The sequence below is a fragment of the Phalaenopsis equestris genome, unplaced genomic scaffold (genome assembly GCF_001263595.1).
Source record: "Phalaenopsis equestris unplaced genomic scaffold, ASM126359v1 Scaffold212143, whole genome shotgun sequence".
Taxonomy (NCBI): Eukaryota; Viridiplantae; Streptophyta; class Magnoliopsida; order Asparagales; family Orchidaceae; genus Phalaenopsis; species Phalaenopsis equestris.
In genome coordinates, this window is record NW_018231094.1 from 38,415 (window position 1) to 64,575 (window position 26,161).

Consider the following 26,161-nt stretch of genomic DNA (forward strand, 5'->3'; position numbering starts at 1 on the left):
GTTAATTCAACTAATAGTGGCTGAAGTCTACACCTGAATTTTCTCCAAGAAATATCTTAGCATTGTAGACAAATCAATGAAGCTACTCAAGTGGCCTTCTGATTTCGACTCAAATCATGAAACTCCCACTGTATCAGTATGGTTTAGTCTACCTGGTCTCAAGTTGCATTTTTTTCACCATCAGATTCTCCACTGTATTGGGGCCATCATTTGAAGCTAGATCTGCCTACTTTCAACCTAACCAGACATTCAGTGACCAGAATACTTGTGGAAAAAGATGTTACTTTACCTGATGTTACTGAAATCTGGCTGGGCACAACCCATAATGGATATTGATAACAAATCATCATGAAACACATACCCCATATTGTACCAACTGTAAGATGTTTGGGCATATCCTTGATAAATTCCACAAGTTCCATGCTAATTTGAAAGCTAAGGTTCAAGTGAATAAGGATGGGTCTAACCCCACTGCTTGGGACATTTTAGTTCCACTTGGGGAGTATACTGTTGCTCTTGTGCCCCTCCCCATGATACTGCTGTTACTGTTAGCACGAGTGATGTGATGCTGATACCTTCAAACCTCATATAAAATAATACTGATGGACTATTACCTACAAAGGACATTGTTCAGATTGATAATCAGGAGAACCTCGCAGCCCCCCCTCTTCAGGAAGTATCCGCTATAGAGGCAATCCATACCTCACAGATATTAGAACCTATTGTGGGTACTGCAGTTGATAATTCTTCTGCTTCAGCTCTACCACCTCGTCAGATTGATTCTTTGGATGAGGAATGACATGTTTACACTTCTAGGAGGAAGAAGAAGAATGAAGATCTACTTGAGCTCAGGAGACTTATGGATGATACTTTGGTTACGTCTTGTAATGATACACATCTTACCAATCTGCTAGCTGGATTCCTTCCGAGAACTAGAGCCAGAGGCAGAACAAGATTGGGATGACTCTCATTTTTTCAGCGCTCGGGTGGTTTTGGGCTTTTTTTATTTTTATATGTACCCCTTTTTAACTTTTTTGGGTGTGTTGCATCATGTGGGTTGGGTGCCTATTTTTAGGCCTACCCATATAATTTATCTGTATCTTTTCTCTTTAATATATTAGCCCTTGAGCTACATATATATATATATATATTTAATAATGCAATTTTATAAATAATTTCTTAATATTTTCATTTTGGATAATAATTATAATTGATGGTTAAAAATAATTTGTAAAATTAATAGATTTTAGACAAATCGGTTTGAATCTTAAATCAGTCTTTGGACATTCCTTGATATATATAATAATGCAATTTTATAAATAATTTCTTAAAATTTGTCATTTTGGATAATAATTATAATTGATGGTTAAAATATTTTGTAAAATTAATAGATTTTACACAAATCAGTTTGAATCTTAAGTATAAACTGGCCACAGTTTGACTCAACTTGTACTCCGCGCAAATTGACATCGAATTCTTTGATTTTGAATTAAGGACAAATTTCTCGAATTTGACTTCATATCACCTCTTGTTCCAATTTCTCATATGTGGAGTGGATTTCTGAATCGCATCCAATCATTCTGTATGCAGCTTTGGAGCTTTACAAGCATTTATTATGCAGGCGTCTTCAAGTTTGGTTGATTGGAGATCTCACCTGTATAGTGGCATACTTTTAAACTTAATAAAATTAATGTTGCAATTTTTAGTTAATTATTGACTATTCATTTCTTTGAAGCGTTTGAGATGTGGTTAGCTGTAAATAGATTCAAATAACTACACTGTTAAGTGACTGTTGATTCTGTGGTGCAATATTGAAGTGTTATATTTTGATTAGGTAATTAAATTTGCACTATGTCTGTTTGGGATCATTTTTTATTTCTTTTTTAAAAAAATGTTTTAATATATGTTTTACATGCTTTAATTTTTTTAAAAATAAGTCAACTTGTTTTGAAAAAAATTAAAACAATTTTTAGGTATTTTGAATATAAAAAAGTATCAAAGTTTGACTTAAGCTTTAATAAAAATTGAAATATATTCTAAATATATCGAACAGGTTTTATTTCAAATAAAAACATGAATATGATAAAATAAAAAAAAAATATAAATACAAAAGTAATCTCAAATGACCCCCAAACTTTCTATTTTTTTGTCTTATTTGATTTCAAAGAACACCCTAACATTGTATTAAGGCTCTTAGAAGGTGTGAGAGAACAACAATAGCGTTAGAGAAGTTGTAGCATTGATTATATGAGTGAGGAGGATATATGACGACTGAAAATCAATGTGAACGATCACGAGACAGTTAAGCAGAAGCAGAAAAAGGGTGGCGCTTGCTTCGAACAATAGATGATAGTGGCGTCGACAATTATCCGACTGAAATCAATTGAAAAATAGTGAATCGATGAGGTGTGGATGGCGAGAGGGATCCAAGAACTGTTCCTAGGTAAGCTACAGACACACCACTTGCTAAGGGAAGATGCTACATCACTCTAGAGAGCGTTAATCAAAGACAAATTTCCCACAATTTATAAAATCAGAAAACTAAACACCCAAACAATACAATACCCGCATCTTGCGTTGCATCACTCTCCACGAGCAGGAAGGTCTTTTTTTTCGCCAACTTAGACATCTAGGTCCTCATAGTACAGTCACAAATCAATAACATTAAGGGGTTTTTTCATATAGTGTCTCTTAAATATTATTATTTACTTATAAAGATTTCAAAAAAGTAAATTTACCTATAAAGGTCACAGTTATAATGTTGTTCCCAACCAATCGTGTTCGTTGCCGGCATTAGCCGTACTTCTCAATACCCCGCCACAGGAAGCGACGAATCCAGACTCCACGAATACTGCATGGATAACAACCATTGTGAGTCCCATATTCCCCTTAATTTGTCTCTTATTCGTTTCCATAACCCTTCAAAGAAAGCGTGGAACAAAACTGCCTTTTCCTACACAAAAGGCTCTAATTCCGATTCCACTTCCATGTCATCAGTGGGTGGTTCAGAAGCCTAGTAGAATGGCATTAGGGTTTCACTTAGTGATGCTTGAGATGTGTTTGGGGTTTCTGGAGTGGAGTTAAAGCTGGAGTCGAGAAAGTTGAAAAGAAGATCGCCGGAGGTGATACTGAGGAATTATAGCTTTTCATCAGGGTAAGATGTGATTTCATCGGCTTGATTGAGGGAGAGGTGAATAGATTCGGGAAGGATTGGCGTGCCTGAGGAGAGATTCAAGGAAATTAAGGATTTGAGGTCGAAGAGGGGAGAAAAATTTGCGTATGTAAGACGTACGTAGCGCTGCGTATGTCAGCTAAGTTACAAGGAGGGTATTGGGGGTTATATTCATGTTATACCCCCTGTAACCTCCCTGTAACTTATCTATAATATATCTGTAACTTACAAATATATGAAAATAGAAGGGCGGAATTTATTAGTTACAGGTAGGTTACAACTAGGTTATAGGGGGTATAACGTAGATATAACTCCCAATACTCTTCCTGTAACCTACCTGACATACGTAGAGCTGTGTATGTCTTATGTACGCAAATTTTTCTCCGAAGAGGGAGGAAGAATTGGGAACATCAACGCGAATCATCTTCGTTGCAGTTGGTTGGATTCGGTGCTTCGTCTATGTTGTGATGGTACGCTATAATTATTGGTCAGTGGGGAACGGGAACGACGTCAAAACTGTGACCTCTAGGCATAAATTTAATTTTTTTAAGCCTTTATAAGTAAATAACTATATTTAAAATCCCCATATGTAAAAACCCCTAACATTAAATGTAGAAGAAATATTGTACTTTTTCTATAGGTCAATCTTGTATGCATTATCATGAATCTTCGTGACAATTATGAATGGATCATTTGCCATGTGCTTGATCTTTCCAAATGAACCTGTAGGAAATCACTCCTTATGCAGCCTGATCTACCATACCATCATTCTTGAAAATCATAGCTTTCCTAAACTTGTTGGCTCATTTCTAATACTTATATCAATTTTCTTCTTGACCTGCTTATGTAGGGTCTAAATATTCTTGACTGGAACCTCAATACCAGTGCGAAGCTCAATAATGAGTAGTATAGGGACTAACTCCGAAGGCATAGGAGGGTTTGCTTGTACACAAATTTAAATAGTCTCTCACTATTAGTAGAGCAATTATAGGCAAAATCCACGTGAGGAGCAATTAAGTCTTACTGTTTGATATTTTTTTCCACAAAACATCTAAGAAGGTTTCCCAAATTGCATTTTGTAACTTCTATCTTCCCATCTATCTAAGGGTGAGTTGATGAACTGTATTGAAGTTTCTTTACCTAATTTACCCCATAAAGTCCTCCAAAAATGACTGCGAAATTTCATATCTCTTGTCTGAAGTAATGCTCCTAGGTATGCCATAAGGAATATGCCCATAATATGTGACACATTCATTGCCTTGTGATAATGAACAAACTATGCCATTTTGGAGAAACAACATACTGAAATCATGAAAAAATTCTTAGTCTACTGTGTTCGGGGTAAGTACGCAAAATTCATGCTCACTTCCAACCAGAGTGCCTCTGGAACAAGAATGGGAGCGTCCAGATCTGTGTTCTGCCCTCGAGTCTTAGCAAAGTGGCATGCCCTGCACTGTTTGACGTGTCTTTCCACATATCATATCAACCTAATCATATGAAAAATCTTTTCATTAAGGAGGGGTCCTATCTCTGCCAAAATATCTCACCATTCCCCCACAGTAACACTCTTGTAAAATATTCTACCTGAGTGAACTTTGAGGAGCACAATCTATTTTGGAAGGATAGGTATCCATTAGATCTATGATACTACTTGTATGACCTATCTTGTCATTGTATCCAAATGTTTTGGAAATTCTCATTAGTTGTATATAAGTCTTATAACACCTCAAAATCATTTATCTTAGACTGCATCGTAGTGTAATGAGTGGCGCCGACTTAATGCATTTGATACTTTGTTCTGACTCTCCATCTTATGCTTGAGCACAAAATGAAATGAAGAAAAAAATTTCACCCATGTGGCTGTCGGTCGTTTATTTTGAAAATTATTTAAATTTAATTTAATATTTATATGATTATAATTTTAGAAAATAATATTATTTTAATTTAGAAAAGTGAGACCGAATGAAGCTCACAAATTTGATAGTTTAGATAGCTGAGCGATATCACAAGTAATATGCTATCCTGAATGATATGCATATAACTTGTTTGTATGCTTATTCACCTAAACTAAAAGATTTGTGACGTCCGTTTGGTCTGCGAAACCTTTTCTATAAGCCGACAAAGTTTCCTATTTAACATGAAAGATTGAATAGAATTTATATTAAACTGAATTCTTAAGTTCCCTATAGCGACAAATCCCTATAGTTAATTACATCTAAAATGACTAGAGTTACTTAAAAAAACTCTCGATTAAAATCAGTGGTTTTGTCTTCAAGATTTCAAAGTTTAAGTTTCCAAGGTTAAATGTGAGATGTGAGGAAAGGTTAAATGTGAGGAAATCAAAGGGGAGGGGCTCAAAATAGGAACAGTTATTTTCAGGAGTCAATGGAGTGAAAGGTAGACAATGTCACAGATCTGGGAAAACCCCGGTGACTTACCAACTATCCTACGATGGAACCTTTACTCTGAAGAGACGTCGTACACCTTGTTGTCGTGGTCTCAATCGCCGCTCTCCGTCCGCTTGCTTCCACGCTCCGCTTCTTGGAAAAACTACTCTAAGCTCCTTAACATATCGATTATAGGTTCGGCGGGGTTGTGTGTAGTGTGTATAAATATGTGATTACTGGGTCAGTGACTTGCTATAGGGTACCTCCTAAACCGAGTGTCTTACTGTCCTCTATCTTAAAAGGCCCCTGCAAGTCTATAGAAACAACATGAATAATAAAAGGGAAGCATGCTACGAAACGCAGCAAACGATAGACATTAACTTTAGAAGCATGAGTTGTATATATATGCAGTAAAGTGTGCAGTAAAGAAAGTGAAATGCTGTAAACATAAAACAAACCTGTATACCTGAAGGGTCTGCTGCTCCCGTAAATGAAGTTGGTGTCGCAGGTACAAGTAAACGAGTAAAATGAAAAAAATTTAAGAAATATGTAAGCATGAATTTATATAAACGAGAAGTAATAGCGAACATCACCTGAAAACTCGAGAAAAGCGACAAATGCCCCACTATAACTCGAAAAAATCTATCGAAAACACGAGAAAAATCCGGAGGAAATCACGAATGATCTACAAAGATCCCAATAAAAATGCAGGAAACACGAAAAATCGAAGGGAAGAAAGAAAACCGTAAGTATTCAGGTCGGGATAGACTCAGATTTAGGTGTTCTCGATGGACTCCAAAGGCAATTATTGGTCACCCGTATGTATAGAACCCAGCATTCAACTGAAAATATTTCTTACAATACCAACTTAGGAGGGTACTCCTTAGCCCATCACCGACAATTGATAAGTGGATAATCAATTTATATTACTTAAAATTTATATTTTGACATGCATATAAGTTCCATGCATTTAAGAGAAAGTAATATTTATTTTTTTTAGTCAAAATACTTTTATATATAGTGTATCTGTTTTTATCGTATTTGTTCTTATCTTTTTTTTTTGCAAAATATGATTGTCCACAAGTAGATTGCACAGTCAAGCTAGCACCTCCAACAACCTAAGAAGGTAAGAGTGCCTTGCTAGTCTGGTGTACGTGAAAAATATTGTCATCCTACATTTCATCGGGTCCTTGAGTTGGGTCTTAATGTCGTAGGATGGAACATTATTCCGCTCTACCACCTTATCGAATGTCATTATCACCAAGGCCTAAAACCCCAAAAAAAGACCATCCAACTTACGACATTGCTTGATGGTTCATATATAGCCAGAGTTATGTATGTGGTAGCTATATGTGTGCGCTTATGTTTCGGACATAAACACCTAAAACCAAACCAAGAAACAAAGAAAGCGAACCGAAAATAAAGAAATGAAAAAAGGAAGACTAACCCGCCTCCAAAACTAGTTTAAGAAAGAAGCCAAAACGGTAGGAGTGTTAGCTCAAATATTCACCCAATGGTTGTTGTTTAATAATTGTATTTATATATTAGGAAATAATAATATTTTTGAGTCCTGCACAATTTTATATATCATAAATTAAGACAAATATTGGTATTGGAGGAAAATTTGAAATCAAATTGAACAAGAAAATAAAAGATGCGAATTTGGTCTCTAGCGCCGATAACATCAAAATGGGCGCCGACGACGCCTGCCTAATGGACCATGACGCCGACAACACCATTGGGAGCGCCGACCGCGTCCCGAGCAGCTCTGCAAGTGCAGAGCGAATTCGGCAGACTTTGGCTGGATTTCACTCTTTCAATAACCGCCGAGAGGTGTTTTTAAAGTTATAAAAACTGTCTTGGATGTCCAGAAACTTCCTAATTTCGAATTCATGGTTTCCAATTCCAGAAATACTTCAAGGTATGAAGTTTTCAATAGAAGAAAATTTATCAGTTTTGACGCGTAGATATTATACGACAAAGTTATCACGAAGAAGAGACTTATCAAGAAGAGAGGTTTTGTCAATCATGGATTGAGTAATCCAAGTTCACAGATTGAAAAAATCATTATGCTGAGGCATTGGAAAGTTCTGTGCTATACTACCGCTGCAGTTATAGTACCAGTAGTAAAGGAATTCTATGTTAACTTACATGAAATTACCTAAGGAGTCGTCTTCGTTCGAGGTAAGGCTGTACCATTTATTCCGGCTCGAATTAATGATTTGTATATGATAGAAAATGTTTAAATCTGTCATTATACAAATTTTATCCCAACGAGAGATATGATGCAAGATGTATATAATTTTCTGACGGATGAAAATGATAATTGAGAAATTAAAGATGAGGGATATGTTAGTTTCTTTGCTTCGCTGCTTAATTCAATTTCAAAACAATGACATTTTTTCATATCTGTAAAACTACTCCCTACCATGAAGATTAGTAGAGTTACGAGAGAAAGTGTCATTTTAAACTATTGCATTCAAATGAAAAAACCCATTGATGTGGGGTCGATTATTTTCATATTTGTTATGGGTATTATTATGAATGAGGCCTGGAACATCCTTCCACTACTTTTTTTACTTTGCAGTCAATCTCAAGTTTCATATGTAAGTTGAGAGAAAATTTTATTACCTTGGGAGCCCATGATACCTATTGATGAAAATTATATTGGGAATGTGAATGAAGCATTCGATATTATCATGGATTATTCATCACATGCTTCAATACCATTGATGCCACAAATAGTTGGAGGTTCAATAGCTTTGGAGAAGAAAGGAAGAAAATAGAAAGAGAACTTTAGAGAGAAATAAAACTTCAGATTATTACGAATGCAATATGAAATCTTAACTACCTTTTTGATCACCTAGATTGGAGGATGAAGAACTTTGATCATACTGGGACAATTGAAGCAGGCAATTGAAGCAGTACTGGGACAATTGAAGCAGGATTGGTGCAAACGTTCAAGAAAAACGGATGGATCGATGAATATTCGACTGATCAATTCCCATACCGACCCTTTTACAATTTGTGTCTATTACCAGTCTATGGGAGATATTAGAGGAGAGAAAGTACTGAAGATGAGGTAGAATAATTGAAGAAGTTGGACTTTCTACTAGTTTAAAATACTTATATTTTTAATGTAATTGTGTGAATTTGATTTACTTTGCTTTAGAACTCTGTTGACTTTGATTGTGTATAGTTTTGTGTCAGCATTCTAGTGTTGTGACTTGATTTCGACGCTGATTTATAATTTAATTTGCTTTAAGGACGTGAAAGTGTGATTAGAAAAATGTATTTTCATATATAAAAGTTAGTTTCGTGTTGTTTGTGAAAATACTTGTTTGTGCATTATTTTAAGATGAAAATTAGTGTTCAAAAAGACTAAATAGACTTTGCAGTAAATTGAAAGAAAATTAAAATTTGAAAAAACAGAAAAATGAATTTTTTGGCCACTGGCGCGGACGGCGCCCTCGACTCGAAAACTACCCAAACCCCTTAAAATTCGCGATTTGCATAGTAAAACATCATTTTTACCTTTTGAGCCACCTTCAACCTCCTATTTTTGCACCTAAGACTTGCTATTGCTCGGATTTGAGGCGATTTTAAGTAAAAGGAAGTTCGGATTTCATCTTTTTTAGGTAAAAGCTACACTTTGAATTCAAAATTTTTGATTTTTACCAAGAATTTATCTTACATTGGCGAGATCCAAAATTTTGAAAATTTTTTGAAGATTTTTGAGAAAATTCTTTGGTGAATAACTCTTACTTAGTAGATTTAAGTTTAAAACGTTCCACATTGTGGTTTTCAGAATTTTTGAGAATTTATTTGGATTTTATCAAATTTTCTTAGATTTACCATGACACCTAGAATGAACAAAGAAAAGAGAAAGATAGATTTTGATGTTTAAAGATTTGTCAAGTACAAGACCAACATTTGCTTTAATAGTTTACTTACAACTAAAAAAGTAATTCCGGATCGAAGATTTAAAAATCCGGGAGGAGAAGTCGAGAGATTGATTAATGCTCGGCAATGAGAAAATTTTTGCTACTTTACTGTCAAGGCTATTAATTGTGTAGTGATGGAATTCTATGCCAATTTCGAAGAGACGTCTGAAGACTATGTGTTTGTTCGTGGGAAAATGGAGTTTACTTCAAGGAAGATTAATGAATTTTATCAATTAGCAGATATGTATAGTTGCAAGTACAAATCGTTTTCTGCTACAAATAAGGACTTGGATGAAGTTATTTCTTTTCTTACTGATGGAAGAGGAGCTTGGAAAGTGAAGAATGATGTTAAGGATGTTAAGGTAAACTTTAATGATGTTAAGGTAAACTTTCCTTTTTCTATGTTAAATGTAATATTTAAGACCTGAAACTACTTTATTTCTAGGAGAATGATACCAACAAATCATCATAGTGAGGTTACAAAGGAGAGAGCCATCTTAAACTTCTGTATCCAGCAGGTGATGAGGATAGATGTAGGCTCTATTATTTGTAGGAACATTTGATCTATTGCTTTGGGAGAGATCACTGGTGGTTTAGCTCATCCTGTCCTGATATTCACACTATGTGAACAGACAGAAGTTGATTATAGAATGGATGAGGAAAGGAATGAACCTCTAAAACCTATTGGGTCTTCCAATATAAAGACTTATGAATCTCATGTTTGATGGAGATCTGGAAGTAGGACCAGAGATATTCCTTCTACTTCAAGTAGTACTTCTAGTGCCCCTACTATCCAGGAACCTATGGAGTAGATGATGATTCAATAGGGAGATATCTTGAGAATGAGAAATAGAATAGAAAATATTGAGGCCAGGAATGCACACAATGATGATTTGACCAGACAGAAGTTTGAATATGATGTTGCTTATGATGATGCGATGGTCAGATACATGAGGGGTGATCACTAAGTTCAGTTTCCTACTCATTCTGTTTTTATCCCATATGAGCAACAAAATTTGGATGTGAAAGAAGAAGAAGAGGATGATTGGTGATAGTTAGATTTTTGTTTAGTTTATGTTTAGTTGTACTTTATTGATGAGACAGTTTGTTTGTAGACTGTGATACTTTATTTAAATTGTATGTTGTGTTGTGAATTGTAGATTTGTGAAACTGGTTTTACATGGGAAACCATTTTAGTACTGTTAGTTTTTAGTACTTTGTCGGATGTATTTGTAGTTAACTCTTTCTCAGCAAATTTTTACATGTATTATGTGTTATTTAATATTTTAAGTATTGTAGTTTTTCATATTAGCACCTGCAATATTTCAGAGTTAAATTTCAATATCAGAACATTCAACAGGTAAATCTTTTCTTTATGCATTAAATGTTTTCTTTCATTCTTTATTTTTTTAGTTTTTTATGAAAAAATTCCTTTTTAAAGAAAAGAGACTTAATTTTATTTGTGCTCAATTAGTTATATTTTCAAAATATTTTAAAATTTAACTTGACTTTTGGTATTAGAGGATAACTTTAGATTAATATATTTATGTTCTAAATATATAGTAAACTTAAATAAAAATTTTTTAAATAATAAAGGTTAATTTTAAAGATTAAGATATTTGGTATATAAAATAAGATTATTTTTTTCTATTTTAAGTAAAGGAATTTGTATATTTGAAATATTAAAAATCTTAGAAATTCATGTAAGATGAAAAGATTAAAACTTTATGAAAAACCTTTAAAGCTAATATAAATTTATAAATGAAGGAATTGAGGACAAATAACATTTAAGTTTGGGAGATTTTGATACACCGTTCAAAATCATTTAAGGCTATCTCGATATAGTAATCCTCACATAAAAAAAAAACGAAAAAAAGAAGAAAAGAAAAAGGACTGAAAATGATCCTGAAAAAGAAATGAAAAGGAAAAGAAAAGAAAAGGAAAAGAAAAGAAAAGAAAAATTATTGAAAATGATCCTAGAGAAGAAAAAAAAGATGTGAGGAGAGGCTTCAGGAGATGCCTAATTAAAAATTGTGTTCACTTGAATCAACTTAAAGAAGAAGACTTGGCTATATTTTCTAAACTTATATTTCAGTATTAGCATATTTATTAGTAAAGTTTCATGAAGTTCTTTTTCATATGAATATTCTAAGCGGCTTTAATATGAATAATTTGTAATTTTCTTGAAAGAAATAGAGGATCAGAAATCTTGGACTTAATTGCCTAAAAAATATAGAGAATAAAAAATCTTAGACTTGACTGCTAGATATTCCTATATCTTTAGTATTAATTGGAGTTATTTTAAATTTTTTTTAAGTTATGCTAATGTATTTAGTAGACTAAGATATGGAAATCTAGAAGTTAAAACCTTTAGCACGAGTCATATTTTTATGTAGTAAAGGAGTTACCTGAAGACAAGTAACATTAAAGTTTGAGGATTTTGATACATTCAAAATATATGCATTTTTAGACTCATATTTTATACCCATTTTTGGTGATATTACACTTTAATGGAAAATATTTTTCATGTTTTATTGCAGGTTGTTGATTTTTAGGACTTGAAGCAAAAATGAAGCAAAAAAGATGAAATTTGGAGTAAAAATGGAGTTTTTGAAAAATTGTTCAGCACCGACGGCGCCGTTTGACAGAGAAAACAGATTTAATTAAATGGCCTCACGGATTAATTAAATGGCCCCCGACACTAGAATGGGCGCTAGTGTCGGTGCATGCCCTATTTCTAGAAGATTCGACGAATTTGGACACTTTTTGAAGAGTTTTTGGATGTATCTATTGGAGAACCGGCCCTAGACTCTATTTAGGGCCGAAATTGATCAGAGAAGATCCTCTCTTTCGAACCTCTTCGTGCTCCTCCACTCACTCAGATTTCATCTTCGTACGCCTACACCCCCTTTACATCCTTTTACGCCATTCCACTCCATTAGTTAGTTACTTTCTTTATAGTTTTGAGTTTTTGTGGTGAGTTTAAGTGTGAAATCTTCTCTAAGAAGTGTTGGAGAGGAAGAGAGTTGGAGAGGAAGAGAATGGAGAGGAAGAGAAATAAGAGATTTTTTCTTCCTACAGTTCCTAAGAGAAGTTACAAGGGTTTTGTTTTGAGAAATAATTTCAGATAAGTGTTGTTTGTTTATTATTGTTGTATGAACTTTCTTTTATATATGAAATTTGTGTTTTGTTGTATATTTCTCATGAAGTCTGAGTAGTTTCTTTTATCTTTCTTCCTACTTTGAGATATGTTGTAATGAAGAGATAATTTGGATGTGCCAATATTAAAATATAAAGTAAATTGTGATGGATTTTTAACTCTGTTCTTAATTTACTTTTTGATCTGACCAATTGAATTGTTAAAATATGTTGTGAAACATATGATCCGGGAAATGGAGTATGAGTTCTACAACAGAGTGAGAAATACATTTAAGTCCATGAAAGAGTATTTCGTTCATGGAATTAAGTGCAAATAAATTGAGAAATATATTTTGTTGGGTATAAAATTAAAGATTTTTAGGGTGACAGACTAAAATCCTTAATTCGATCTTAGTGTTTAAGAACTAAAGTGAGAGTTAGCCTTCAAGGGAAGAGAAGTGAGAGCTCTGGAGTGGTAGCCAGTATCCTCCTAACCTAGCCACGAATTTAAGGACTAAACCAGATATTAACAAGTGATTTTCTATAACACTTAATCAGGGTAGAGAATTAAAATTGCTCCTATTTGACACAATACAAATTTAAATCATTTATCTCATCTAATTTCACCAAAAGGCTCATTATAGTGAGAAAAATGCTTTTTCATATTAGAAAACTTCATTACATAAACATAATTTAGTAGTTACTGTTTTAAACTCTGCATTTAAATTCTGCAACTTTATAATAATTTAGCTAGTATCTTAAACATTCAAAGTTAGTAACAGTAATTTCGTTTATTTCTGTGAATTTTTTAGCTAATTTATCATTTCAAATTTAAACCTTTCTCATGAGATTGATATTTATGACTTAAATAGAAAGTCCTATATTACTTGATAACAATACGTATACTTGCGTAGAATCCCAACGTTAAGTGCTTGTTAAGTGCTTAATGTTATCATTTAATGTTATCATTCATAAAATGCCACATCATGTTTTTGGCGCCGTTGCAAAGTGGAGTCAACTTTATAAATTTTACACACCTATATTTTCAGTGATCATCTTCCCGTAAAGATGACGATGCTTCGGTCTCAACAACGTGAACTTCTGCAAAATCTTCTTCCATATAGCTTATCAAATCCTTCTCATCATCAAGTTCATTTCTTCTTTCTTCAATAATTGTTTAATATCTGCCCTTAATTTCTCCAAAGTAGTCTGAATTGACTCTCCTTTAACAATCGGGAGGTCAATTGAGGATGACTGGTAGATGACCTCTTTTAAAGAAAGCTCTGAAACAACAAAAACTTCTTCAGGCTTAGAACCTTCTTTAATTTTCTCAGTTTTGGTACTCTTTGTAAGTATCGGTCCAGTGGCTTTAGGTCGCCAAACCATCTTCTTTGACGATGATACTCTAGAGCTGGGCGGCCCATTATAGGTGTCAACACGATGGTGAGTGGTGTGTCCCCTTACACGCGGACCAGATACGTCCGTGGGCAACTTCTTTCTTTCTCTTGGCTCCTTTGCCGAACGAAGGACCTCCTTTCCTGTAAGTGGGAGAACTATCCTAGGCCCAAGACAGGACTTGACTTGTACTCGTCCTATGGGCCTCAGAGAAGTAGTGGCAGTAATGACAGTAGCAGTAACGGAAGTGGGCGAACGGACTCCCAGACGGTTCTTGGCGGGATTCTAGGTAGTGGTTGAACAATGGTGGTAGGAACGACTGGGGTGTGGTGATCATACAGTTGAAGCTTATAGGAGGTTTGTTGGGGCAATCCTTCCCTCTTCCTTGTAACCTTCTTGACAGTTCGTGCGTTAGATTCATCCTTTCTCAAAATTTAGGCCTTCTTCTGGTGTGACACGACACACCCCATCCTCTTCAGAAATTTTCAGTAACAGAACAATTTTCTTTACTTGCTAGTCGCTCGAACACAGCTCGTACTTGGGCTAGCGGTGTAGCGCTCACCTTCCTTAGTGGAAGCGCTGGGGCGGTGCATCGACAATCCTAGAGACCTCTTCTTCGCTGAGCGCGGCAGACAAAGGATGAAACCTACTCCCCCCAACAGGGGCGAGGTCTCGGGTAGTCCAGCCTCCTCCACAACCGGAGTATCGGCGGGAAGAACGAACTCAACAACCTTTACCCTCCTGACCTTGGCTACCTTTTTGTTTTTGTTTCTTCTCTGTGTCGGAGTCAAAGGCGCAAATTTTGAAATGGACCCAATTTCAAAGACAGAGGTAATCAGAGCAAAAGTCAGACTCTCTTTGGCAACGGGCTCACCAACAACTTGCACATTTTTTCCTTTTGCTGCAACAGGAGCAGTAGCGGGTGTAGAGACAGTCGGGCCAGTAGGGGCAACAACAGTGGTCCTTGGCGTGGCCTTAACGATCCTAGTGACAGACTTCCCAGCAATGACAGAACCCTTCTTAACTAACACCCTATTTAGTGGGGGGAACTCTTCAACAGACCTCAAGTTAAACTCGACAACAGGCTCAACAGTTCTGTCTGGTTCAGGCTTTAGCACGGTGACGGTACCGCTACCGAACTTGACTTAGGCATTATGGAACCCTTGTCAAAATTTAATAACCAAGACATCAGACACCTCATCTTTTTTAAATTTGAAGTCCATTCCAGCGGCGTAGAGAAGATCGACACGGGTGTAGACTTTTTCCTGTAGGTTGGAAAAAGTTTAGCACATTAACATCATTCCATGCTTCACTATAATGATTGCAGGACAAATGTCAAAGCTTAATGAGCATATCTGGCAAACCGGGTGTTTCTTTTTGAAACTTATCCAAATGATTATTATTATTATTATTTATTTGAATTTTATTTTGTTTCATTTAAGAGGAAAAGAATTTGAAAATATTAGATTTCAAATCATTTTAAAGAGTAAATGCAGCGAATATGAAACATAGGATCCAGTCCTAAAACTGGAGAGAGGTGATCCTACACTAAGCTCACTTCGGTCAACACTGCTCGTTGCTTCTAATTCACCACGCATATTGGGGGTCCAACCCATTTAGACCCATTCTTAAGGTTTGAAGATTCCAGAACCTTTCTGTTTAAGGGGTGATTAAACAGATGACTCTAGAATCACAAAAGAGTTGGCTATACCCGCTCAAGGAAGAAATGAGCGAGGTACGCCAATGGAAGAATGATAGTCTGACCCACTAGGAACATGGACACACTAACGATGTTTGAAAATAAAATCACATGATCAAAATTGAGAGAGAAATTAGTCCTAGCGTAGTCCCCAGAATTTATGGGCCGTTTATTTTGAAAATCATTTAAATTAAATTTAATATATATATACATTTTAATATAGAAAATTGAGACCGAATGAATCTCACACATTTGATAGTTTAGATAGCTGAGCGCGATATCACAAATAATACACCATCTCGAAAGATAAACATATAACTTGTTGGTAGTCTTAACCTCCTAAACGAAAAGATTTGTGACGTACGTTTGGTCTGCGAAACTTATTTTATAGGCCGACAAGTTCTCCTATTTAACATAAACGATTAAATAAGATTTATATTAAGCTGAGTTTTTAAGTTCTTATATAGACAAACCCCTATGGTTAATTATATCTTAAATGACCGAAGTCACTTAAGAAAACTCTCGATTTAGATCAGTAATTTTGTCTTCAAGACTTCAAGTTTAAGTTTTCAAAGTTAAATGTGAGGAAACCAAATGGGAGGGGCTCAAAATTGGAACAATTATTTTTAGAAGTCGATGGAGTGAAAGGTAGAGGGTGTCACAGATCCGGGGAAACCCCGGTGACTTCCCAACTATCTTACGATGGGACCTTAACTCTGAAGAGACGTCCTGCACCTCGTTGCCGTGGTCTCGATCGACGCTCTCTATTCGCTTGCTTCAATGCTCTGCTTCTTGGAAAACCTACTCTAAGCTCCTTAACATATCGATTATAGGTTTGGGGCTGTGATGTGTAAATATGTGATTATTGGGTCAGTGGCTCGCTATAAGGTACCTCCTAAACCGGGTGCCCTAATGTCCTCTATCCTAAAAGGCCCCTGCAATTCTATAGAAGCAACATGAATAATAAAAGGGAAGCAAGTTACGAAACACAGTAAACGGTAAACATTAACGTCACAAGCATGAATTGCATAAATATACAGTAAAGTGTGTAGTAAAGAAAGTGAAACGCTGTAAACATAAAACGAACCTGTATATCTGACGGGTTTGCTGCTCCCGTAAATGAGGTTGGTGTCGTAGGTACAAGTAAACGAGTAAAATGAAAAGAATTTAAGAAATGTGTAATTATGTATTTATAGAAACAAGAATGAATAGTGAACATCACCTGAAAAACTAGAGAAAAGCGACAAATGCCCACGGTAACTCGATGAAAACCATCGAAAACACGAGGAAAATTTAGAGGAAATCACGAATGATTTACAAAGATCTCAATAAAAACGTAGGAAACACACGAAAAATCCAAGGGAAGAAAGAAAATCGTAAGCATTCGGGTCGGGATAGACTTAGATTTAGGTATTCTCGATGGACTCCGAAGGCAGCTATCGGTCACCCGTATGTATAGAGCCCAACATTCAACTGGAAATGTTCCCTACAATACCAATTTAAGAGGGTACTCTTTAGCCCAGCACCGACAATTGACAAGTGGACAATCAATTTATATTACTTAAAATTTATATTTTGGCATACATATAGGTTCCATGCATATAAGAGAAAGTAATATCTATTTTTTTTAGTCAAAATACTTTTATATATAGCGTATCTGTTCTTATCATATTTGTTCTTGTCATTTTTTTTTACAAAATATGATTGTCCACAAGTCGATCGCACAGCCGGGCTAGCACCGTCAACAACCTAAGAAGGCAAGGGTGCCCTGCTAGTATGATGTTATTGAATAATATTGTAATCCTACATTTCACTGGGTCCCTGAGTCTGGTTCCGATGTCGTAGGATGGAACATTATTCCGCTCTACCACCGAATGCCTTTATTATCAAGGCCTAAAACTCCAAAAAAGAGCATCCAACTTACGACGTTGCTTGATGGTTCGTATATAACCGCAAATGTATATGTGCGCTTATGTTTCAGATATAAGCACCTAAAACTAAGCCAAGAAGCAAAAAAAAACGAACCGAAAAGAAATGAAAAAGGGAAGACTAATCTGCCTCCAAAACTTGTTTAAGAAGGAAGCCAAAATGGTAGGAGGGTTAGCCTCAAATATTCACCTAATGGGACTCCTCGAATAACAACAAAATGTGGCACACTTATCAATGCTAGCTCTCCCTTTCCAAACTATTGGTGTAACAATCCGACAGAGGTGTATCGAAAGGCTTCAATTGCTAACTCAAAACATTCCAAAAGGCACCTTTTAAAAGATTCCAAATTGCTCCCAATTCAATATTAACCTGCTCAAAAATCGCACTTTGAAAGGGTTCCAAATTGCAACTAAATTCTCCCAACGAATATTAAAAGGATTCTTTTTTTTTTTCTTGCAATCAATTCAGCCCAAAGAATTGGGCTGTGAACTATCTCCAAACATCTAACAGACTGATCCTCGAAAAGGGGCACCTAAATTCTTCATAACATAAAGATTAAATTGTTCTAATTCACAAAGATTAAAGCAATCAATTCCAGTTCAAAACAAAAGCTCCCGTGAGTTATAAACCCAACACAACACAGGTGAACCCAAGCAGGTGCTCACGGCTAGGGGCAGCAGACAAACAACCTACACCAACATAGGGAGTACAAACCAGCAAGCTTCGTATAGAGGGACAACAAAGAAAACAAATCCACATCAGCAGGGAGTACCAACCAGTAGGATACGAGTGAAGGCAGCAGGGGAAACAACCCACACTAACATAAAGGAAGCCTCAAATAGTAGGTTTCAGGTAGGGGCAGCAAGGGAACAACCCACGGCAACACAAGGAACCCAAATAGCTGCTCTCGGGTAGGAGCAACAAAAGCACCACCAAAACCAAAACAAGGAGGCCACAATAATGAATTCGAAAAGATCTAACTGGGGAAAGCAATCCAAATTAACACAGAAAAGCCCCAGCCAGGCTCTCGAATAGAGCTAGCAAGGAAAACAATCCAAAATAACACAAGGGAGCTCCAACAAGGCTCTCGAATAGAGCTAACAACAGAGAAAAACACCAAAAAACTTCAAAACCTCTAATGCAAAAAAAAAAAAGTAACCGTCTACATATGTTTCAAATATGAGCAGCTAAGCCCCAAAACAAAAAAATGATCAATTTCATAAGCATGCCAAACCCTTTTTTTTCGTAAAACTGAAACTGTGGAATCTACAAGAACCAAACCAAGCCAACTCCATAAAACCAAATTCGCTAGCTCCATAAAACTGAACCGAATGAGCCCATAAAGCCGAGACCACAAGGCTCCACAAAATCAAACCAAACGAGTTCATAAAAGAAGCAATCAATTCCAGCATTTGCATTTGCATCAACCAAAACAAACTAGCTCCAAAATTCCAAAGCCAGACGAGCCGGCAAAGAGAACAACAAGTTTATAGGGCTGAAACAGTCTTTAGATTTTAGCATACAAGTATAGATGTAATAAAAATACAAGAAGGAAGCTTGCACATGCATAAAAATTGAACAATGCCTTTTGTAAGCCTACATTTCCAATTAAGTATCATAGAACATTTAAAACATGCCCAACAATATGCAGTATTCAAACTAGAGCCAACTGAAACCGATAGCGACTCCAGCCAACTAAAAGTTCAACAGCTAATAACTATTCCAACATTAAATACCAGCCCAGACAAGTAAACCGCCATATGCATGCATTCCCCTTTTTTTAAAAGAAAGAAATTTACGCACAACCCCTGTCGAATGGAGAAGTAAAGCAGGGAAGAAGAAAGTGGGTACCTCACTTGAGCTTTTGCCCAAACAATAGAGGAAAACCACAAGGTTTCCCAAGCACTAGGCTCACAAGCATGAGAGACCAATCCGACAGAGTCTCCCCAAGCTCCCAGATTTTGTAACCTCCCCCCCCCGGGCTTTTATTGACGCAGAAGAGAGGGGAGAAGAGCACAGAACCTGCCCGGGGGTGAGGCCAACCCAGAGATCGACTCAGCAAAAAGAAAACCATCGCTGCAGGTAGAAGCCATCGGGAAGGAGAAGAGATGCCACATTCGTGCGCTAGGGTCAACTTACTATAGTAGGAATCGAAGACTCACGAATGAGCTCCTTACTCAGCGAGACGAAGCAGGAGATGTCTCGGGAAGACGCAACTTGGGCAGAGAGTGTCGGGAGAGGGTCAAGACTCAACTCCTCGTCATGCGAAGAGGGGGAAAATATGATGGGGAAGGCGGCGCGCATAGGGCTCCACTCGGGTCGAGGCACTTGGAGGGGACCATAAGCTCCGTGCAAGAGAGGAGCCGGGGTCAATTTGGGGACGAAACCAAAGGGGCAGCCATAGAGATTAGGGATTTAGAAGAAAATAAAATAACCCCCCTAGCTATATTATACAAATATATTAATTTCATAAAATATGATATTTAAATTCTCTCGTCTTGCGCACTTCTCGCTCGTGCACGGAATCATATCGAAACGGGAGTCCCTCCTAGCCAAAGTCGACGTTCCGGACGCACCGACGTGGTCCGTTTCGTCATCCGAGGTTGTCCAGACGGCTTTCTCGACGATCATGTTGAAAACGCGTCAAATTTAAACTTCTTTAAAATTATCGCTCGTGATCGATCGTTCCAGCAATTAATTCGAGTTTGATCAATTGCAAAGCCTTCTACAGGTGCAGGTGACTTGAATTTCGATAATTGTGTGCATCGAGTGCCCGAATTGTGATATTCGTGTATCGTTAGTGCGCGCGGACGACACAAAGGGTTTGTTATGGCTTTAGATCCTATGGGTACTCGATTCGAGCTTTGTCACATTGGTTTTATTCGACTCAACTAAGCGTTGATGATTTAGGGCCGGCCATATGGAACTGCGATGAGTCAAGAAGTGGCTCGAATTTCTAGTTAGTGCGGGTCCCAGACTAGTCCACTAAGAGAGTCGGTAGGAAACCCTAAGGCTAGATCCTATGCTCTAAGAAAATTAAGAGACTTACAAAAATGAGGTCAACAGTGGCATGTCTGCTCTTGCGCTCATTCTGACTACTCAAAAATCTCAGGTCCTCATGGTCAGTATAGGGAGTTAATTCGTTTGCTATCAAATAATTACTCTAGTGACCAAGGGCTCTCACAATAACATAAAACTCTTTCTCGTAAGTAGAATATTTTCTCTTGGAATCATTTTATTTTTCAGAGGAAAGTAATAATGTCCTCCTTGACTTAGCTCAACTTCAATTTCCACATTAGAGGCATCACACTTTACCTTAAACACTTGATTGAAGTTTGAAAGTGCAAGAATAGAAGCTTGAGTCATATGTTTCTTCAAAGCATTAAAAGTAGTCTGAGCATTATTTGACTACACAAATTTATCAGACCTGAGAAGCTCCGTCAATGGTGAAGAGATCGAGCTAAGATTTTTGATAAATATCCTATCAAAAAAAGTCAAAACATGAAACCGACATTCTTGAGTAAATGACTAGGGTCTGGGTCAGGCCACAATAACCTCAATCTTCGTTGGGTCCATCTCAATGCTGACAACGCAAACAATGTGTTTCAAAAAGCACATCTACGGTGTAAGAAAGTGACTTTTTTTGGATGGCCACATAACTACTATGCCCGGAGAATCTCAAAAAACTTGTCACAAATCCTGTAAGTGCTCCTCCTTTGAACTTATGTACACTGGTATGTCATCAAAATACATAACATAAAATTTCCAACGAGGCTCAAAAAATCTAATTTATCAGTCACATGAAAGTACTCGAGGCGTTAGACAATCCAAAAGGCATGACTGTTCACTCATACAATCCATGTTGTGTCTTAAATGATGCATTCCACTCATCCATTGGTCTTATTCTGATGTGGAAGTAGCCACTACGAAAATCAAGCTTGGAGATGTAAAGGATCAAGCAAATCATGAAAACTTGGAATATGGAATTTATATTTGATTGTGATCTTGTTCACAACTCTGCTATTGATACACATTTATATTTGATTATGATCTTGTTCTCGTTTCTTTTTTGTGCACAATTAAAGTTGGCACAACACACGGGTTGATCCTCTTCTGAACTAGTCCTTGAGCCATTAGTCCTCAACTTGCTTTTGTAGGTCCTCGTACTCTGATGCTCGCAACTGATAGGCTTTTCGGTTGGGAAGCACTGACCCAGTGATAAGGTCTATAGCATGATGAATCTCTCGTAAGGGTGGTAATCCAGATGAAATGTCCTTCAGAACATTTCGAAGCTCTGCCAACAAGGGTGGCTTATCCATACCGCTGCCTTCTAGCATCACTTGGGCCAATCCTACTGGTGCCTCTCTTATAGTCTGTAGAAAGGTAACACAAGGGACGATGACTCTAATCTCTATCTGATTGCTCATTACCGTTGACTCTTTTAATGACAAATTTGCAATACGTTCCCCATCCCTTATGAGTGTAGATATTTTTGTGGCCATCATGAAGTGTACCTTTCTTGTGTGACCACAATCCACCCAACATAATATGACTTGCATATGTAGGGACGATGTAAAATTCTTGAAACATTTTTGTATCTCTTATTCATGGATTACATCTTGCTATATATATTTAATAATTAAAGAAAACCAACTAAGAATCTCTCAAAGTAAGAAAAATAGGAAAATGAAATATATAATAAAGGAAACACAATTAGTGAAATATATTCTGAAGAAGGGGCATAAATTCCTTCCGAATGCAGATTGACACTTTTCAGTACTCCCCCTCAAGCTAGGTTATATATATTGTACAAACTAAGTTTGGACTTCAATTCATCATGATTGACCCTTGATAGTGCTTTGGTGAGTGTACTAGCGGTTTGAGGTCGTCGAGTGTAGGAATATAGTTGAGTTATATGACTGGCTCGTGCCTATGAGAGGAGAAGCTTTTGCTATCCTGTTCGAACAGAAGAGGATCAGGCGAGTGTGTTGTTCGACTGGAGTGGACAATCTATTGATGTGTTTGAACATAACTTAAGAAGCGGAGACAAGCTTTGCGATCTCGTCCGGGAGGCGAAGCAACGATAACGCACATAAGAGCCAGAAATGCGTTAGAGTAAAAATAATGACCTTTAGCGTGCTTATGTAAGGATGGTGTCGAACGATAGCTTCAGAGGTTTCTATAAATCCACCCTCGTCGACGATGAGGAATAAGGCTACGACCTAACGAAATCGATTTCAGTTCTCTGATAGAAGGTAAAATTATTGAAGAAATTTTATTTCTCTCAACTCATGCATTACACTTTGCAACATGTATTTAATAAAGAAAGGAAACCAAATAAGAATCCCTTCAAATTAGAGAAACAGGAAAAAAAATCTAATAAAAAACATTAGTGAAATATATTTTGAAGAAAGGAAATAAATTCATCCCTAATGCGGATTTACACTTTCTAATAGACGATATCACACCAAATTTGATCATGCAGCTTGTCTCCAATTGAAAATTCCATTAAATATCTTGTTCACAAGGATCTTATTTTCCTTCTTCGACCAAGTCAGAGATTATGATTGGGTATGTGTTTTTTGCAGAGAGGCTCAATTTATCCATCATCTACATAAATACCACAATTTCATTGCTTTCTCCATCTAAGATAAGGTTGTGCAACCTTCCCCTTTACAGTATAACGGGTATAGAAGTTGTTATGCTCGAGTCAATGCTAATCCCGTTTAGGCTTGGTTTGGAGAACTCGTCAAATCATAATCATCTCATTGTCATATGTAGGTAGCTGGTACTCCTCTCCACTTTCTTCTTTTGGGTCTTTACTCTCGACCTCTTACACTACACCTTGCAAAGGAGAATAAATCAACCTTATGTTCAGACAGTTGGATGCGATATGACATTTGAAATATTTCTTGGCTGAAAATATTTTTCGAGTTCTTGTCTGATTAGTCTTCTTTTCCTCCTGTGCCAGTTCCTCTACATGAGTGATAGGTTTAGGTACTCTGGTTGGTGTGCTCTTGTTACTTGGTCTGAAGGCTGATTCCAATTTGGAAGGTGGTGTGGACTTGATGTCGTAGCGTCGTTTCTCCACCTTTAGGGCTAAGTTCTGGGCATACTGTATAGTCCAAAAGGGCTACAATTGTATCACATTGCTAATGGATAGTCTCAGTCCTCCAGATTATCTGGTTCCACTAGCGCACACTTCAATATAAGTTGTTTGAACTCAACAGTGTACTCCTCTACTGAAGGATCTTTATACTATAAGTGATGAAGCCTCATGAACACGTCATGTTTGTATTGTAATTGTTGGTTCTTACATTGCATTTACTTTTCGGCTTGGACCAGGCTTTGATTTTACTTTTTTCCTCTCACTGGCATATGCGCTCTAGTTTTTCTATCATAGAGATGCCATCTTTTTTAGCTTGATGACGTCTAGTTTTACCCTTCTATCAGGTAAGACATTCTTGTATTTAGAGACCTATTCCATTGTTTGGAGCAATTTGATGAACTCGTCCCTATCTATGCGATCGTCGAAGTTCGGTACATCTACCTTTACTCCAAAATTACCTTCTCTCCTCCTATACCCAATGCTGAATCAGTGTGGCATCAGCTCTTCATCACTTGAAGTTTCTTGGTGGAAAGGATTTTCTTCTTCCTTTATTTGGGTGGTCATTGTTGTTGCTGGGGTGATTTTCCTATGCTAACCTTCTTTCAAAATCAGCAAGCCTACATTGTAATTAGAGGATTTTTTTGTTGCATTTCCTTAATAGTATTTTTATGAGCACTTGTTGAAGGTTTCTCCTTGGCGGCATAGCATATCGTCCTTCCAAGTGAGATTCAGTTGGCTCTGATACCAAATGACACCATTCTAGGGCTCTTAGAAGGTATGAGATAACATAAAAGGTGTTGAAAAAGTTTTAGGATTGATTACATTAGTGGGGAGGATAGATAACGACTGAAAATTGGTGTAAACGACGACGAGATAACGAACTAGAGGCAGAAAATGGGTGTTTCATATTGAAACAACTGGTGATGGCAGCATCGACGGCTGTCCGGCTAAAAATTGTGGACAAAAGAATGAATCAACGAGGTGCAGACGATAGAGGGGATCCACCACATGTTCTTTGGCAAGTTATAGACACACCGCTTGCCAATGGAAGATGTTACAACCCTAGAGAATGTTAATCATAGAGAAATTTCTCATAATTCATAAAATAAAAAAAAAATGAAAACCCTAATAGTGCAATACACATTTGTAAAAGTCTTCTAATTAGAAATAGCAACAACAACAATATACCTTTATTGCCCTAAGTGAGGTCGGTTACATGAATCCTTTTTCTCCATTGTGTCCTATTAAGTGTCATATTTTCATTTAGTTCTAATGAATGAAGATCATTTTTAATATTACATGCCTAAGTCTTTTTAGGTCAATCTCTACCTTTCTTAACACAAATCTAAAACATCTACTCTCTAATAGGGTCATCAGATGGTCAAAATTTAATGTGACAAAACCATCTAAGGTGACTTTCTAATTTTGTCTGCCACTGGAGCTACTCCAACCCTTTAACGAATATATTCATTTCACATTGTCTGTAAGTACCAAGCCCCTGATTCACTTGAGCATTCTCATCTCAACAACTCTTACATGAATTTTATGCTTCTCTTTTATAGGCAAACATTCTGCGCCATATAGCATTGAAGGTCTCACCACCATCTTATAAAAATTTTCTTTAAGTAGAAGCAATACTTTTCTATCACGCAATGGGCCCGATGCATTCCTCCACTTAAACCATCCAACTTGAATTCTACTAATAACATCCCCATCTATATCACCATCACTTTGAACTATAATAGGAAATAGTCTAATTAGAAAATAGGAAAGTAAGAAATACAGAAGAAAGAAATTAGTTGAAAGTAAAGGAAAGGAAAATAAAAAGGAAGCAGGAACGTAGGCGCTAAACTCCTGTGATCGTGGGAGATGATATCGCCGTTTCGCGTTATCACCTTATCGCGGGAAAACCTGTATCTCACATCACTTTCTCATTTTATGCTTCAGAGGGGCCACTGACTTGCAATAAAAAAATTTATGGCTGTTGATACAAAATAAAATTTATGCTTTAATTGATTAGTTTGCTAGAAAACTAAATACATTTAACCAAATTGTCGGATGAGCCCATAATTTAAGCCTAATTATGCATGACAAGTAGTGCCACCCACATATATTCACCAACTTTCTTTTTCTATGTAGCAATGTGGAAATAATGCTCACTTTTTCTTGAACTTGCAGAATACTATGAAAAATAGTTTACTCGAGTTGGCTTCCTTGGAGCAGAAGAAGGCCAACGAAGATTTTCTCAGAGTCGTTGAAGAACAGAAGGTTAGTTCAGTCTCTTACTCTACTTCTAACATTCTTCTTCAGGCATTTACATGTGTAGCACACAATTTTTATGTATTTATATATCTCACACCTAAACTATTATATATATATATATATATA

The 26,161-nt window shown here is 36.6% G+C and overlaps 1 protein-coding gene across 4 annotated transcripts in view; it reads left to right on the forward strand.

Moving 5' to 3' along the window:
* Positions 1-26,161, forward strand: part of LOC110036878 (protein INVOLVED IN DE NOVO 2-like) — a 58,672-nt gene that overhangs the window by 14,189 nt on the left and 18,322 nt on the right. For all 4 annotated transcript variants that reach the window (XM_020741429.1, XM_020741427.1, XM_020741426.1 and 1 more), the window contains one exon: positions 25,952-26,041. In XM_020741429.1, coding sequence (XP_020597088.1) covers positions 25,952-26,041 — 90 coding nt within the window. The remainder of the gene's footprint in view (positions 1-25,951; positions 26,042-26,161) is intronic.